The 18,329-nt window shown below is 45.7% G+C and overlaps 1 protein-coding gene across 1 annotated transcript in view; it reads left to right on the top strand.

The window, feature by feature from the left end:
* Nucleotides 1–18,329, top strand: part of ptprq (protein tyrosine phosphatase receptor type Q) — a gene marked incomplete at its 5' end in the record, with an annotated part of 117,965 nt that overhangs the window by 78,825 nt on the left and 20,811 nt on the right. The window contains 11 exons of the mRNA XM_080736915.1: nt 5,312–5,593; nt 7,176–7,327; nt 7,743–7,884; nt 9,336–9,611; nt 11,240–11,599; nt 12,028–12,137; nt 14,198–14,384; nt 15,252–15,496; nt 16,566–16,635; nt 16,982–17,140; nt 17,283–17,556. Of these exons, the coding sequence (XP_080593041.1) occupies nt 5,312–5,593; nt 7,176–7,327; nt 7,743–7,884; nt 9,336–9,611; nt 11,240–11,599; nt 12,028–12,137; nt 14,198–14,384; nt 15,252–15,496; nt 16,566–16,635; nt 16,982–17,140; nt 17,283–17,556 (2,257 nt within the window). The remainder of the gene's footprint in view (nt 1–5,311; nt 5,594–7,175; nt 7,328–7,742; nt 7,885–9,335; nt 9,612–11,239; nt 11,600–12,027; nt 12,138–14,197; nt 14,385–15,251; nt 15,497–16,565; nt 16,636–16,981; nt 17,141–17,282; nt 17,557–18,329) is intronic.

The following is an 18,329-nucleotide window of genomic DNA, read 5'->3' as shown; positions in this document are numbered from 1 at the left end:
CCTTAACAGGTATACGCTGAAGCAGAACCGCATAATGTAACCTTCTAAACCTGTGCTAATGGTGCGGCCGCTTCAGTCCTGAGTTGCGTGGGCTTGATGCTCATTGACAGCTGGGCGCGCCGGACTTCATATGCAGAGTGTGATGAACGGACATAGCTGCCGATGGCTAAAGGATTTCATGGTTGATGACGGCACCCGGAGCACTGCTGTTGTCGCTGCACCGGTCCAGAGAGAGAGCTGTGCAAAAGGTTTGGGAGACAGGCTGTCGGGCGGGGGGGGGGGGCGGCGTGCAGGCAGCCAGCTGGGTGGGCAGGCCGCAGCTCTCGGTTTTATGTCGAACCAGGTGCGTGTCATGGGTGCCCGGCGTCGGGAGCAGACATCAGGCGGATGACCAGGTGTTTCGGCATGGAAATAAAGGACGGAAAAGTGGGTTAGTTCTGCTGTAGAGTCCGCTGAAGCACAATATAAGAACTCAACCCAAACCACATCTTGACTTTTAAGTCAAGCAATGCAAGAGAGCGGCTAAAACCCAACAAACAGAACGAGCGAATGGGCTGCCATCTAACTATGGCTACCCATTATTTCCCAGCTTAGAGAGCGACTGACACCCCAACAGAACCGAACAAGCAAATGCGCCGCTATTTACCTTCTAGAGTCTGGCTCCGCAATGCTTCCGGGATAGCCGTCGCTGGTGAGAGGAATGGAGTTCCCGCCGCTGGTGCTGGAACTGCTGTTCCCGGGTTCCTTCGCGGCATGATGGCGGCGTGACCGGCGTCGGCGTGTTGCAGCATGACAACGCCCCCGGAAAACGGGCCTGCGCCCCGCCAGCTTCCAGCACGATGCGGCGGGCTGGCGGGCATGCCGGCAGGCGGGTGGGCGGTGGGTTGGCGGGCGTGCCGACCGCCTTGCTTGCGTTAGCTGATGCTGTAGCAGCAGAGCCCTCTGCAGTGCCAATCGACTCCTGACTGGCTTCATGGTATTATACAGCCGTGGACGAAGCTATAGAGATGACATGTTAATAGAAAAAACGCAGCGGCTGCGGCATGACGCTGCACAGACATACATGCAGCCGCTCCAGCCTGAATCTGAAAAACATGATGTTAGCAGGCATGTAGCAGCCGCAGCACGAAGCTATGAAGAAAACACACTGTTAGCGGAACATGTTGCAGCTTAGCCTGCAGCTGCCATGATAACATGATGCTGTAGTAGCGGGCCTGCCGCAGCTCCGGCATGGATCTGTAGTGACATAATAATGTTAGCAACAGACCTGTAGCACTTTAGCCTGAAGCTGCCATGATAACATGATGCTGCCACAGCTCCGGCATGGATCTGTAGTGATAAAGTAATGTTAGCAACAGGCATGTAGCACTTTTGCCTGAAGCTGAAAAGAAAGCATGGCGTTAGCAGCCTTTATCCTGGAGCTGCAATGGTGAACATGATAGCAACAGTCCTGTGGCCGCTTTACCGTGATCTGTAGTGACATAATAATGTTAGCAACAGACCTGTAGCACTTTAGCCTGAAGCTGCCATGATAACATGATGACGTAGCCGTGGGCCTGCAGCCACTCCGGCTTGGAGCTGAAATAATAAACAGAATGTTAGCAACCAACAAGTATTCGCTTTGGCGTGAGCTGCAGCAACAGACGTGTAGCACTTTAGCCTGAGCTGAAAAGAAAGCATGGCGTTAGCAGCCTTTATCCTGGAGCTGCAATGGTGAACATGATGCAACAGTCCTGTGGCCGCTTTAATGTGATTGTAAAGATAAACAACTCGTCATTTTTCACTAGCAGTAGCCTTAGCTGTAATTATTAGCTCGAGTGCCGCAGCTACGGAAACACCACAAGGACATACAGTGCGATACGCAGTGACCCAGAACTATAACCTTAGATTGAAACAAATACGGCAGCTCGATAGAGGATAGTATCCAATGACTTCAACTTCAACGCTGCCACACTCGACGCCGCCCTGATGCCAACAGACACGCGGCAGTTTCTGGCCCGAGCTGCAAACATAAACAGATGTTAGCGTTTTCACCAGAGTAGCATCGGCAACCATCATCAGCTGCTATGCCAGCAGGCAGCCGCAGCTTGGGCAAGGCTAGCATTAACCGAGACCAGGCAAATCCTCATGAACAGCAAACGAAGCCTGTATGCTAAGCTTGTACAGTGGGCACAAGCGAAGCATAGACATTAATAATACATGCGCATCCCTGCCCTATTGAACTGCGCGTGCACATAAAATATTATAACGAAAAAGAATCGTAACGGACGCGTTATTTGGAATTGCACACGCGTTCTGGGCGGAGGCGTTGATTATTGTCCACGACACTGCAAGCGGCGCGAAGGCCAGCGGACCTTGGTCCTGCTCTTCGCCCCCGAGCGCCGCAGGCGCGAGTGGCCGCGAAGAGCGGGCCAGGGCCGCGCGGCCGGCGGAGCGCCGCGCGAGTTACGAAGCTGTGGTGAATGCAATCGTTCTATTTAAGCGCACGATAAACGCACCGCGCACCTCTGTGCGGTCCAAGCGGTCAAAAAGGAGCGCTCCCTAGCGCCAGTTCAGCCAATCAAAAGCTTCCATGGGCGGGGTTTGCCCAGAACGCGTGTGCAATTCCAAATAACGCGTAACGGACCAGGTGACATGGAGGTTAAATGCTAGAGAGCCACATTACCCATGTGCTCAGAATGCGCAGACCGAGCGCCACCCTTCGCTTCGTGACGTTACCCTCTGCTAGCCTGTATGCTAGGTAGCTGCTGACCACGGACACACGCAACCCCCATGGAATAGGCAGCTTGAAGAGTCATTACGGAACGTTAGCAAACCTCTTTAGCTACATGAGTTCTGAGTTGCAAGCTAGCCGACCATCAACAGACGGCTCGTGGCTGCCTGGCTGGAATGAACGATGGCTCCTACCGTAGCAGAAGAGAATATTTAGCTGGAGCTACCGAGCATTTAGAGAAGACTACGATTCCCTGCATGCACTAGCGAGTTCAACTGGTGACGTCAGGACAGACAGGCACGACTTGCGTTAGCGGAACAAAACATTGTTTGCACGTAAACTGTGGCACCTATGAGCTTGCGGGTTTCCTCCTCTCAGGAGCCCACGCAGACAAACATCCTTTTCTCTCTATAAATAGCCGGCTAGCAATAGCCACCAGCTAGCTCCAAGCTGACTGTACATTAAACCTGTTGTTCCGCGCTAGCCGATACGGCCCGCGCCGTTGCAAAGTACTGACATTGTTATCGACAAACCCAACAACTGAGATTACTTTAACTCATGGTAGCCCAGTAAAGGCCCACCAGGGCACGAAATAAGTTAGCATTTAGCCCGTAGCCACAGCCAACTTCTATGATACTGAGTTTACCTTTAGCAACTTTAGCAGCCTGTAGCACCTTTGAAATAGCTTTAGCAACAAACAACTAAAGTACAGAAATCAGCTAGGCACCAGCAACGATAGCAAGACATCTGAACCTTGAAACAGCAGTTTAGAATTCAGCGATTACCAGAAAACAATCTCAAACTTCCCCTACAACCTGGCCAAGAACACAGCTTCTTAGTTTGGCAGCTATTAAAGAACATGAATTGAGCGATAGTAAAAATAGCAGAAACAGCCAGAAATACTCAGCCAGGTTAGGCACCCTCTCCAAGCGGTGGGCAACAGCACAGCTACCTGCAAGCAACAAGTGTGGCACTTGTGTGTGTACTGCAGCGTGGTAGCAGCAGCAGTGCTATGCAACAAGACTGGGTCCCACCATCTGACTTCCCTATGAACTATGGGTAAGGGGGGGGGCAGGACCTGGTGACCCACCCCCCTCCGCGCGCGCGCGCTCCCTTGGGACCGCCCCCTGAACTAGCTTTGATCCTTACGAATCGTCGCACTATATAGTCTAGGGGATGATTTCAGATAACATACTTAATACAGAAAAAGCAGTATAACACTTGCTCCATTAAAAAGTTTCTCTCTTCTGTTCACAATAAGTTGATGGATTTCATCATCTTTTTTGTGTGTAAATATATCTTCTTGAAAGCTTCAGTAGTCATCCACAAACTATTGTCCATTATCAATGTTAGCCCTGCACTATGCATGCGCAGCGATTAACAAATATGGTTTCATCTCTGATTAACTGCACTGTAAGCATGTATTTGTTCTGAGCTCATGGTTTGCCACCATTTGCACACACAGCAATCCCAGTCTGTTCAGTTATTGGCATTGTCTTCTGTCGCATTTCAGTGGTTCTCAAAGTCGATTCCAGTAACTCTGTGGGTTCCTTTAGAGGGGTCTATATTGACCCATGCAAGTCTGTAACTCTGACAGTGTACAAATGTTTGTACACTGCCGGAGTTAAGGGGAGACCTTGACATTTGAAAGTTTAAAGGACAACAAAAGATGAGTGTTAAAATGTTTTCATTTACTTTATTTTACTTTACTTTCTATCGTTTTAGCAATTTTAATGACGTTGATTTCAGTGGTTGGGGGCATGCATACAAGTGGCTAAATATGTCTTTTTAGACACAATAAGCCGGCGATTTCTTTACACTAATAGCCCCCATAAGTCACATCTGCCCATGAAAGATTGTGGTGCATCTCGGGAATGGGCTTATTGTGTCTAAAAAGACACATTTAGCCACCTGCACGCATGCCCCCAGCCACTGAAATCAAAGTCATTCAAATGGCTAAAACGATAGAAAGGAGTAAATGAAAACATTTGAACACTCATCTTTTCTTTTCAACAAAGTTGTCCTTTAAGAAACACTGTCCTATTTGACTGTGGATGGCCTATACCATACAGTACATGGGCAACTGGCGGCCCGGGGGCCACATGCGGCCCCCACCTTCACTTAATGCGGCCCACAGGTTAATACCGGAATACTAAATATATTATTGATTTCAGCTATTATAATTCTAAACATGACCTGCTTTAATTCCGTCAGTCTATATTAGTAGCTTAATGACTAGTATAGTAATATTAAAATGTATTTTTTTGTCTGTCCAATGTATTTGTATTTAGGTTCATAAAGTTAACATGAGTATATAAATACATGCGTTTGAAATTAAATCAAAATGTTACATTTCAGGATTCCAATTAAGAAATAACAAAAAATAATTCAGGATTCCAATTCAATAGAAGCAAAAATAGCCGATCTACAAGCTCAAAACGCATCGCAGCGCGACAAAGTAGGACGTAGCAATATGCAATGTGGCCCTCTGGAGTGAATGTGGAAATATAGTGGCCCTCACCATCATCAAAGTTGCCCACCCCTGGCCTATACCGGTACGTTGCTCTGAGCTGTTGTGTCTACATTGTGTGCCTCCAGTCCCCAGCTCTCCCCCGGTGCTCGTATCCAGCAGAAACCTGTCGTCCTCCTCCATCTCCGTCAGCTGGCAGAGCCCGCTGGAGCCCAACGGGGAGATAACGGAGTACACCCTCACGCTGTTTGGCCCGGGAGACTCGGACAGCAACAGCACGCAGACCTCGGACACCTGGTTCACCCTCACTGACCTGATGCCGTACACGCCCTACAACCTGTCCATCACCGCCGCCACACTGAAGGGCACAGGCCCCGCCCTCTTCCTGCTGCTGCACACTGATGAAGCGGGTAGGACAGGTGTTTGACCCGTTATGACCTGAGTGAGGGACCATTCTACCGTCTTCTTCTATCTTAGTGCCAAGGACCCCCAAGTTGATATATATTTGGCCACGGACCGGCCCCCCGTCTGAAACTGTTTTGTTCCAGAAGAGAAGATTTGTGTTAAAAAACACAGCAAAATCTGCACATTTTAAATTAAATTTTTGTGCATGCATAAAGCGAATGGCAAATCGAGTGGCAAAGTGAGTTTAACGTCGTTTAACGTTGTTTAATGCAATCAGATAGGACTTTTCTGTTTGGATCTATGGGCTGTCAAGGCCAGAAAGTATTTTTTTGCCACATAACCTCTAGTACATTTTGAATTGGGGGCACGGTGGCGCAGTCGTTAGCGCTGTCGCAGCTAGAAGGTCCTGGGTTCGATTCCCGCCGGGGGAAGCTGTGGGCGCTGGGGGGGCGTGTTTCCTCCTCCGCGCCATCAGTGCCTACACCCTACTGTAGGTGGGGTTGGCGAAAGGGCCTTTCTGTGTGGAGTTTGCTTGTTCTCCCCGTGTCTCCTAGGGTAGATACCCTCACAAAAACATGCAGTATTCCTCGTTTCTTTACTGCCTCCCCCTGGCTAGCCGGGGCTCCCCAGGCGTGGCAGAGGGAAGGGAAGAACCCAGGATTACAGCTTGGGCAATTCGTACTCACTGTGTGAAAAAATGGGTTACAATATCGTGGGATAAAAAATATATACAGTATGTCACTTTTTTTTTTGAGTTTCAGTGAAATTGAGAACCGGAGCGCTCGTCGTGCGGCGCGGGGCGGAACAAGCTGTCGCTTTGATCCACGACAACGTAGCGTCGGCAGGAATGATAGCGCCTCACCCCACGGAGGTTAGGGTTAGGGTTAGGGTTAGGGTTAGGGTTAGGGTTAGGCATAGTTTTACTGAGGTTAAGGTTAGGGTGAGGGTTAGAGTTAGCTAATGGCTAAACACATCTGAGCTAGGCTAGTAGATAAACAAAGAAAGAATGGTCGCAAACGAGTGACGTCAGCCACTACACAAGTGAATGGCTGTTGTCGCCATCTCATGGTGAATACGCAGAACTACACAGGTGCGCTGATAAGAGACTATCAAGGTGAATTGATCCAGGTGGTGTTAGGGGTGTGTGGTGAACGACAAAACGAGCGCTCTTACCCCAATCTCACTGAGTTACCCAAACTGACTGTAACATATCGTCGTTGTCGGGTGGAAACCTCGTATCTCCAAGTTTCAAATGTGTACGTTCTTTCGCAAAGCAAAGCCCTGCTTCGTCATACAAGGCCGTCGCACAAAAGTAGTGAAAACAGCAGATCTACAAGCACACAACGCCTCGCGGTGCGAGGCGTTGGCTGTTTTCACTAGTTTAAATCAATTTCATGATGATAAATGCAAAACAAACGGTTTTGGACGTACAAGGTTTTCATCGGACAACGACGATATATATATATATATATATAAAAAAGTACATTTTACTAACAGAGTGTTATTTCTACATTGATTGCAGCATTGATACTTTTACACAAGTCAAACATTTGAGTACTCCCCCCCCCCCCCCCCCCGCTGCTCCAGGCCCCATGTCCCCTCCTCTCAACCTGACCATATACAACCACACGGCCGACTCGGTGTGGCTGAGCTGGGAGCCGGCGCTGGAGCCCAACGGAGTGGTCACACACTACGGCTTCAGGATCCGGGAGCTCATCACACACACCGTCACACACCAGGTAGCCCGGCTCATTTCACACACTGGAGGCCACACCACAACAACTGCAACAAACAAACACACACACACACACACACACACACACACACACACATGGACATGCGCTCGCGTGCGTACAGTGCACGCACGCAGTCAATCATTCACTTTCACACGCCAAGTGCTGTAGCGATCTAATTTCACACTCCATACACAATTTGACACGCGGCAAATGTATCTTCTAACTTTGAATTTGTATTGATTTATGTTTGTTTGTTTTTATATATTTTATGACCTATGGCTGTTTGTGTGTGTGTGTGTGTGTGTGTGTGTGTGTGTGTGTGTGTGTGTGTGTGTGTGTGTGTGTGTGTGTGTGTGTGTGTGTGTGTGTGTGTGTGTGTGTGTGTGTGTGTGTGTGACGTGTGTGCTCTGTGTGCTAGAATTCCTCCAGTCCTTGGACCATGGAGCATCTCACAGGCTTTAGGCCTCACAGCTCCTATGAGATCAGTGTGTACAGCTACACCAAAGTTGGCCATGGAGACCAGTACAGCATCCCTGTCACTTTCACCACCAACGAATCAGGTACACACGACTTGTTACGGTTCGTTCACAGCACACAGTAGACTTGATTTGGTCTGTTGGCCAACAAATACATTGAATGTTGTTAAACCCTGACCAAGAATCTGAATAAAAGGTTCTCAAAGTCGATGCGTGCGTGCGTGCGTGCGTGCGTGTCTAGTAAGTACAGCTGACATAATTTCTTATAGTACTTTCATATACTGTACATTACATTGTATTGTTCTTGCTAAAAATGCAATAGCCAACAGTACATTTCTTATATTTTCATATACTGTACATTAAATTATATTGTTCTTGCTAAAAATGCAGTAGCCAACAGTACATTTCTTATATTTTCATTTACTGTACATTAAATTCTAAAACTAATTCAATACAATTGGATAATGAGAACATACATAACCCCAGAGAAATTAAATAAATTCAATCCTAACTTTCCAGATACATGTTATAAGTGTAGTGATCATAAAGGTACCCTATTCCATTGCTTGTGGGAATGTGAGAAAGTTAAATCATTCTGGAGATCGGTGGTGCGGTATATATCTCAAATCACGTCAGTGATAGTTCCTCTCTGTCCTAAATTATGTATACTCAGTATTTACCCACTAACCTGCGCACTAAAAAATTAAGAAAAGATAATGATTGATCTCTGCCTACTTGAGGCCAGACACTCAATCGCATTATGTTGGAAGAATGTCAATGCCCCCACGATTGGATTTTGGTTGAGGAATTTATCTTCCAGTCTGGCATACGAGAAACTAACATACGTAATTAAGAAGAAACCTGCTGCATTCTATAAGATCTGGGAGAGGTTTTTAGATTTCATGCATAATGGAAACATTGAAGAAGCTGTGGAATAATAGTTCAAAACAGCAGTTGTAGGGTAGGGAAGTTGGAACTGTAGTAGAGATATTGTACATTGTATTTCATTTTATTTAATTTGTATTTGCCTTTTTATTTTAGTTGGTATTTATTTCTATTTTTATTGTATGTTTCTGTAATTTGTTATTCCTTTAAATTATGTTGATTTTGTACTGCCATGAGTGTGTTTGGGATGGGGAAAAAAAAAAAGACATCTATATTTGTACAATTTATTTCTCAATGTGAAAATCAATAAAGACATGTTTAAAAAAAAAAAAAAAAATGTAATAGCCAACAGTACATTTCTTATACTTTCATATACTGTACATTAAACTCTATTCTATTGTTCTTGCTAAAAATGCAGTAGCCAACAGTACATTTCTTATATTTTCATTTCCTCACATTAAATTCTACTGTTCTTGCTAAAAATGCAGTAGCCAACAGTACATTTCTTATATTTTCATTTCCTGACATTAAATTCTACTGTTCTCGCTAAAAATGCAGTAGCCAACAGTAGCAGGGTCAGCTACTTGCACTCTGTCCTTCTTGTGTGTCTTTCCATCCATATGTTCATCTGATTCTGTGTCTGTCTTCAGTATCCGATGAGGTTAGGAACCTCTCTTGCTCAGGTGTAAGCTGGGACTCCATCCATCTGCTGTGGGACCCGCCGGCCAACCCCAACGGACAGATCCTCTTCTACCTGATCCTGGTGGAGCTGGACCCGCACACGTTCACGCACCAGGCTCACACAACCGAGTTCACTGTCAACGGTCTGGCACCAGACAAGGAATACGCGCTCACCGTGGTCGCAGTCAACTCTGCCGGACCAGGAGACCCACTGAACTGCACCAGTATGACCCAGCCTGAGTCAGGTAGTGAATGTTAATATATATTAAATCAATGTTAATATTAGGCCTACGATTATTGACTGCTTTAACTATTAAAAAATAGCAGATATACAAGCTCACAGCGAGCTTGTAGATCTGCTATTTTTGAAAAATCATGAAAATTCGAATTTTGACCCGATTCTATAAGTGTCTTTTGAATCCTTCTAATGTTTTTTTGAAAAACCTATGTTTTTATGTCAGTAATCTGGCTTAGCCATCGTCAAAGAAAAGGTCCTTTTCACTTAACTGGAGCTCAGTTAGTCTGTTCTTGAGAGACTACTATGTCAGTGGTTCTCAAACTTTTTCATGTGAAGGACCCCCAAACTGATATGTATTTGGCCACGGACCCCCATCTCAAAATATTTAGTTCCAGGGACCACCCAGAAGCAAAATTTGAGTTACAAACGTTCGCTCTAAAAATACATATATTCAAAGATTAGCACACATTTTCACGACTTTTTTCAAAAATAGCAGATCTATAAGCTCGCAGCGCGGCACTCGGTGCCGCGCTGTGAGCTTGTATATCTGCTATTTTTCAATGGTTAAAGCAGTCAATAATTCTAGGCCTAAATGGGTTAAGTAAATACTATTCATTTTGTACACTCTGTTATCTCATCAAATAACCTGCTCTGTCAACAAGTAGTTTTTGATGGCCATTGTTCCATTGCTGAGCCGTTATGATCACGAGTTATGGATAGAGCTGAATGAATCATTTCTGAGCGGCGCTAACCGCTCCTACACCTGGCTTTGTCTGTATTTACGTATGTACCGCCCCACCCCACACTGGCCAAGCTTTGCGGGACGCTTAATGAAATGAACTCATGAATAGCACTGCTCACTTCACACTGGGTGTGATCTTTTCACTATTAGCAGTAGGAGATCTAATATAGGATCTTATCACAGGTCGTCATAGGGGACTATGATATCGTCCTTGTCGGGTGAAAACCTTGTATGTCCAAAACCTTCCTTTTTTGTCATTATTTTAAAGACGATTTAAACTAGTAGTAATAGCCGATCTACATGCTCACAACGCGAGGTGTTGTGAGCATGTAGATCGGCTATTTTCACAATTTCTGTCTCTATTATTTGACAATTTGGCCAATGTTTAATTTGTCATTTTAGAGGTAATAAAAAGTCCTTAAATTGTCACTTTAGAAATGTGCAGATACCCTCTATACACTTAAACGTTATGCTGGTTTGTTTACTGTTGAGTGAGAAAACAATGTTGCACATTACTCCTTTTGCACAAAGTAGTGCATTGCAAGATAGAGGGCGCCAGATCCCTTTTAGTCACACCCTACCACTACTTCCTGTTCATCCACAGAGCATTGATTCTAGTTGTTTTCTCCATTAGATTAAAGTGCTTTCTTTTCACTTTTTTCAACTTTTATTACTTGTCAAAATACATTTTATTTGTCTGCCTCATATTTTTACCTGAAAAGAAATCTAATGGAGAAAACAACTAGAATCAATGCTCTGTGGATGAACAGGAAGTAGTGGTAGGGTGTGACTAAAAGGGATCTGGCTCCCTCTATCTTGCAATGCACTACTTTGTGCAAAAGGAGGTTGAGAACCATTGCTCTAATGGACCCCTGTATTTCTTCTCCCTGCAGTCCCAGGGGCCCCTCGCTTCCTCAACGTCTCCAAGGAGACGGCCACTAGTGTGACCCTCCTGTGGGCCCCGCCCCTCTACAGCTCAGGCCTGCTGAGAGAGTACCGCATCATCGCACAGCTGCTGTCCACCACCTGTGAGCACGAGGCCGCGGCGGGGCAGGGCCAGTTGTTGCCCCCGGGCTGCGTCGACACACAGCACGTGGAGTCGGTAAACACCTCGAGTGGCCACGGAGGCTACCACAATATCACACTCCAGTCCCTGGCCAAATACAGACGCTACCGCTTCAAAATGGCTGGCCTGACTGTCGCCGGGGAAGGGGAATATACGGCTTGGACGTATGCACACACGCTGGCCGGAAGTAAGAACACTCTCACACACACGCGCACGCACTCACTCGCTCGCACTCACTCGCTCGCATGCACGCACGCACGCACGCACGCACGCACGCACGCACACTCTCTCTCTCTCTCTCTCTCTCTCTCTCTCTCTCTCTCTCTCTCTCTCTCTCTCTCTCTCTCTCTCTCTGAAGTTTAAGAATTAAGAATAATTTCCGATTAAGAATATTCAAGTTGCGCATACACGATAATGATATATAACATATTGGCTGCAGGAGGAATACAGACCAAGTTTAGGGTGGGATAGAAGTGTGTTTCCATTATGCCCTTAATGTTGGTACAGTAGATCTTTGAATACTGGATGTTTTGATATGAATATGCATCTATATCTAACAGCATCATGTAAGCACTTACTGTACTGTAAGAGCATGTTATTTCTTTCTCCACTCAGGTCCTGATGCCCCACCCCGTGGTGTAATAGTGACCCCCACCTCCAGCAGCCTCAGTATCGTGTGGGATGCTCCCGCTGTCATCTCTGGACCCACTTCCTATCTAGTGCATGTCATCTCTGTGAGTAGTGGTACATACTAATGTAAAGTGGTACACATGAATGTGTTACCTTGTTGGGCAGAGTGTTGTGTTTACTTGTTGAAGTATGCTAAAAATGTTCTGTAGAGCAGCACCATAGTGACTCAACCTGCTTATCGTCGTTGTCGGGTGGAAACCTTGTATGTCCAAAACGATCTACAAGCACACAACGCCTCGCACCGCGAGGCTTTGTGTGCTTGTAGATCGGCTGTTTTCACTACCTTTATGCGACGGCCTTGTATGATGAAGCAGGGCTTTGCGAAAAAAAACATACAAATTTGAAACTTGGAGATACGAGGTTTCTGCCCGACAGTTACGTTATGTTCTGAGCCACGTGCTGTCGCTGTAGCGAAGCACTCAATATGTAGGATTCATATTGAATATGGGCACGCTACTCGCCACCAAGGTTGATTATTAATTATCAAGGATGAGCCATACGGATCAATCGCATTCAACACCAACTACATACACTACATATGACTGGGGGCCCAGGCCTTCTATTCCTTGAACTCTCTTGTTAGGCGATGATAATCTCTGATCTAATCTTTTTTTTAAGATTTGTTTTTGGGGCTTTTATGCCTATTGATAGGACAGTAGACTGACAGGAAATGGGGGGAGAGACAGGGAGTGACACACGGCAAAGGTCGTCCGGATTGGGAATCGACCGGCGACACCATCAGGCATCCATGCCTATGTGGCAATGCCTAAGTGGTATGCGCCTGGACCAGTAGGCCAGTGGGCACCCCATCTCTCATCTAATCTAATCTCTAATCTGAGAGAGTAGGCCCAATCTTCAGTTAATAATTCTTTTCTACAGTCGCCTTGTCAAATAAAATAGAATGATACCCCTATGAATGATCTTTAGTAGCCTTATTAAGGAATAAGGGGTAATATCAGAACGTCAAGAGGAAAGGTCCGCAAATCTCTGATTTACAATTCATAGTTTGGGAACTGTCTGAATTGTAGCACACTAACTGAGGCTTCTAAACAACAGAGTGGAGGTGCCTTGTAATGTGCATTTAATGCAACACTTCTTTACCTATTCTTTTCAGAGTCTGATAGGAAAACATGAAATTGCACAGATGAAGGAAATCGTTTTCAAAAAATGCTAAATGCAAAGAAATGTAAAATATGAACTGTCGTGAGATGTGTATATCCTCTTCAACTATCTTCAGATTTAAATTTATGACAAATCATTTGAAAGGTTACAATCTGCACTTTCATAATCTTTAGAGAAGAGAAAAATAATGTGCCCTACTTCCGACACATTTTATCAAACCCTGCCACATACAGATGTGCCATTTCAAAGCTTCACACGTCCTGCCATTGGCAAGACAGTAGATTTTCAGGGGATTTGCACAACATTGAGCTTGTAGATCAGCTATTTTTGCTATTTGTATGACCTTCTCTGACTGCAAAGTTTAAATCTAACGATGAAGGTGGATTCTGCTTTTCCATGGTAATGGAGTGTTTTCTTGACATATGCGAGTTTTTGCAAAAATACGCTCCATTCGCCATACAAATTAGAAAGACAGAACAGGGAAAGAAAGCCTGTGGGAGAAATGCATCTGCATGGGCATACAGTAGCACTGTATGAGTGCCTCAAATGCCACTGTGTAATACAATTGAAGTGCATCTCTTCAAGAATTAATGAGCACAGAATAAATGAATGAATACAAGCGGCAATAATTGCTCTGAAAAGAAACCTATAGTGTGAAGTCAGCGGTGCTATTATTTATGAGTTAATTTCATCCAGCATCCCGTTAGCCAATCACATCGCGTCCTGTGAATCTTGGCCAATGGGCGTACAACAAGCTTTGTGCCGTTTGTGCCAAGATGTGGGCCATATCTATGCCAGATGTAGGGCCACGCCACGCTTCAGTTTACTTTATCCCCAGACATTTTTAACATGTTTTTCCCACCAGTTTGGGAACCACACAAAGACAGATGTTGGAGCTTAGCTCCTGGTCCAGAAGCACCTCTCAAAAAGGTTGACATAACAATAAAGGTGCAATGATGTATTTTCTTCTCAGCTGGACGGTGCTGGTGTGAACCAGTCGATGGTGCGGGCCCCAGGGGAGCTGAGGTCCGTGGTGGTGACCAATCTGACTGCCTTCGGCCTTTACTCTGTGATGGTCACAGCCTACACCGGCCCGCTGGAACAGGCCATGTCGGACGGACAGAAGAGCCAGGCCACGGTCATCAGGACCCTAGAGGAGGGTGAGTCAGACGGGGCTCCATTCTCAAATGTAATGCTCTACTCCAGGGGTTTTCAAAGTGGGTGACGTGGCGCCCTGGGGTGCCGTGACGGCAGTCCAGGGGTGCCGCGAGATAATTTGATATTTGGAATTTATTTGGACACTTGAAAAAATATTTAGTATCATTATTTATTTTCAGTCAGTTCTAACCAAAATGGCTATTATCTCAACGTTTTCCTCACAACATAATCACTAGAATATCGTCACTGTCGGGCAGAAACCTCGTATCTCCAAATTTCAAATGTGTACGTCTTTTGTTAAAACAAAGCCCTGCTTCATCATATGAGACTGTCGCACAAAACGAGTGAAAACAGCCGATCTACAAGCACACAACACCTCGCGGTGCGAGGCGTTGTGTGCTTGTAGATCTGCTGTTTTCACTAGTTTAGTACATTTTATAGATGATAAATACAAAACGAACGGTTTTGGACATACAAGGTTTCCACCCGACAACGACGATATGCAATAAATATAAGGTGCTGGGAGTGAGAATTATAATGTAGGGGTGCCTCGGATTAAAATAAATATTTATGGGGTGCCCTGGGAACCCCTGCTCTACTCCCCTGGTGCTCAAAACTCACTCTCTTTCTCCATCTCTCCCTCTTTCACTTTCACACATACACTCTCTTTCCCTCTCTTTTCCTTACATTCTCTTTACTTCCATCTCTCTTGAAACGTAAATTTCAAGTTCAGGTTCAAGTGTTACATTTACATCAAATTGAAATACAAAAAAATTCACTGTTTTATGAATATATACAACTAAAGGGTGTTCTCTCTACTTCCTTTTTTCTTCTCCTTCTAAATTGTCTCCCTCCTCGTCCACCTCTAGTACCCAAGGACCCGCCCAAGAACCTGGCCCTCGCAGTAAAACCAGGGCACGTGACCGGTGTGCAGTTGACCTTTAACCCCCCGGAGGAGCCCAACGGGAACATCAGCTCCTACATAGCACAGGTGTACCAGCGTGGCAAGATGGTCATGACCGTCAAGCTGCTCAACTTCACCAAGAGCAACAACCAGACCACGCTGAGCACCGCCTTAGAGTGTCTGAAAGGAGGAAACAACTACACCATACGGGTTAGGATGGATGGGTGGATGGATGGGTGGATGGATGGATGGATGGATGGATGGATGGGTGGGTGGGTGGGTGGATGGGTGGGTGGGTGGGTGGGTGGATGGATGGATGGATGCATGGATGGTTGGATACTGTAGGTACAGTAAGTGGGTTAGACGGATGGATGGATTGATTTGATTTGATATGATATGATTTATTAGTTTATTTTTCGTGTCCTGCACACAGTGTCCAATCCTCATGGGTTTACAAGACACCATTTCAAGCTTACAGCATGTTTTACAATATATTCATAAAATTAATTTACACCTCAGAAGTATACAGAGTGTTCTGTCTTCTCTCCCAAGCTTGACAAATACAATCTGCCACAACAAAAGCTCCTTTAGCAAAACATATGTCAAGTCTTTCATAATCATCTAACTCAAGGAAATCACCACAGATGGAAGACATCTTATTAACAAATACCTCTCTCAAGTTATATAAACATATACTGTAGGTGGATAGGATAGGTGGGTAAGAAGGATGGATGGTTGTTGGATAGGTAGTTATAAATAGTAAAAGTACTGCATTTATATAGCGCTTTTCTCCAAAGTGATTTATAATGTAGTTCACATTCACCCATACATAGAGGCAGAGGAAACCATGCAAGGCACACCAACCTGCTCATCGGGAGCAGTTAGGGGTTCAGTGTCTTGATCAAGGACAGTACGACACAGCCAGGAGCCGGGAATTGAACCTGGAACCTTCGGATTCCAAGGTGGCCGCTCTATCTCCTGAGCCACTGTCGTAGTTAGATAGGTAGATGGGTGGATAGGTAGGTACTGTAGGTAGGTAGATGCTTTGCACCCTCTAGTCAGTGTCACATCCACAGCATCCTCTGACATACTGTAGCCTAGAAACCAGACGAATCTGCCAGTGCCTAAAACTGCCAGTGCTGTCAACGATGAAATTATATGGAATATCTGAAAAGGCTGTGGGGGTCCCTGCTTCATCTCTCTCTCAACTAAGAGGTCCTTGGCCTGAAAACGTTGAAGACCCCTGCTCAGCCTTCTCGTCTCTTTGTGTGTTTTCTAGATCGTGGCGGTGAACGGGGCGGGTCAAAGTCCGCCCAGCACAGAGGTCAATTTAACAACAGGCATCAAAGGTAAAGCCACTCTGCAGAACACATGTATTCACCCGAGGAGGATTTCAGCAGGTTTAGTGAACTGCTGTGTGCAGTGTTTGCCCACCCGTTACTGCAGTTTGTTTGCTTGATTGACTAGCTCTTAAGACTGTAATCCTGTGTGCGTGTGCGTGTATTTGTATGTGTGTGTGTGTGTGTGTGTGTGTGTGTGTGTGTGTGTGTGTGTGTGTGTGTGTGTGTGTGTGTGTGTGTGTGTGTGTGTGTGTGTGTGTGTGTGTGTGTGTGTGTGCGTGCGTGCGTGCGTGCGTGCGTGTGTGTGTGCATGCGTGCGTGTGTGTGTGTGTGTATTTCACTCTCTGTGTTCCAGCCCCGGCCAAGCCGGCCCAAATACCCCAAGCAGTGCTGGGCCGTGGAGGTGTTGCCATGGTAACCCACAGGAGCATCACAGTCCGCATGCCTGCCTGTTTCTATAGAGATGACAACGGGCCAATCAGACGCATTCAGGTCATCGTAGCAGAGTCGGGGGGTACGAGTCCTTGGGCTATGTGCCTAACTTTACATTTTTTAACCGAAAAAACTAACTTGCATCTCGTTTCATGTTTTCCCTAAATTCCCAAAGCCATGGGCAATCAAGCTGATGTTGTCCTAACATCTGTCCTTTTATGCAGTGATGGATAGCAAGGACTTGACCGACTGGAAGAATGCGTTTTTAAATCAGCCAGCACCTTACCTGACAGACGAGGGGTTCTCCAACCCGCCGTGCGAGGACAGGGACACACACAAGGGTACATGCACCTTCCTCGGAGAGGGTCGCAGCGCGTCTTCACGCGGACGCGCAGAGCCCACGACAGACACGTATGTGATAGGAGAGGATGAAGACTGTATGGAGGACATGACCAGCACGTACTGCAATGGCCCTCTGAAGCCAAGCACTGTCTATGTGTGAGTAGTACACCATGTACACACCCTGTACAAACACTGTCTATGTGTGAGTAGTACACCATGTACACGCCCTGTACAAACACTCTTAAAACCAAGGCTATAGGGACGGGACGTTATGAACATTTCATATCACGATTAGTGTGACAAAGGAAATCGCGGTTTACGATATTAACGCGATAATCACCATAACCATTATCCTGTGGTGGAAAATTTGCCAAAAAATTGCCGATCTACAAGCTCACAACGCGTCGCTACGTGACACGTTGTGAGCTTGACATTTGATAGAGAGTGAAAAAAACACTATCAACTTAAAGGAGTAGTTCACCACTTTTCAACCTGCTCAGCCCCTAGGAGGTACGCTGTAAAAACTGACCTTTAAGGGGCCAGTTTCATAGTCTTGTAGGGATGGGACGATAAGCGATATTATCGCTTATCGTGATAAACAACACTCACAATAATCGTATTGTGGATATTTAATTTATCGTGATATCGTCCTCCGTCATGCACCGGGATCAATTCACCTTTTATTTCGCGGGCTGTATATCCGGTACCACTTAAAACCTCTATAATTGGTAAAAGGTACTAATATACGTACTTAAGTACGTATATTAGTAATAAAAGGTGAATTGATCCCGGTGCATTAAATATCCACAATACGATTATTGTGAGTGTTTTTTATCACGATAAGCGATAATATCGCTTATCGTCCCATCCCTACAAGACTATGCATGTCTCTTCTATATGCAGTTATGGTTCAATGAAACTGGCCCCTT

This window comes from Nannobrachium achirus (assembly GCF_963921795.1).
Source record: "Nannobrachium achirus genome assembly, chromosome: 11".
Taxonomy (NCBI): Eukaryota; Metazoa; Chordata; class Actinopteri; order Myctophiformes; family Myctophidae; genus Nannobrachium; species Nannobrachium achirus.
The sequence above is the reverse complement of the archived record's forward strand: the minus strand, read 5'-3'. Positions and strand labels throughout refer to the sequence as shown.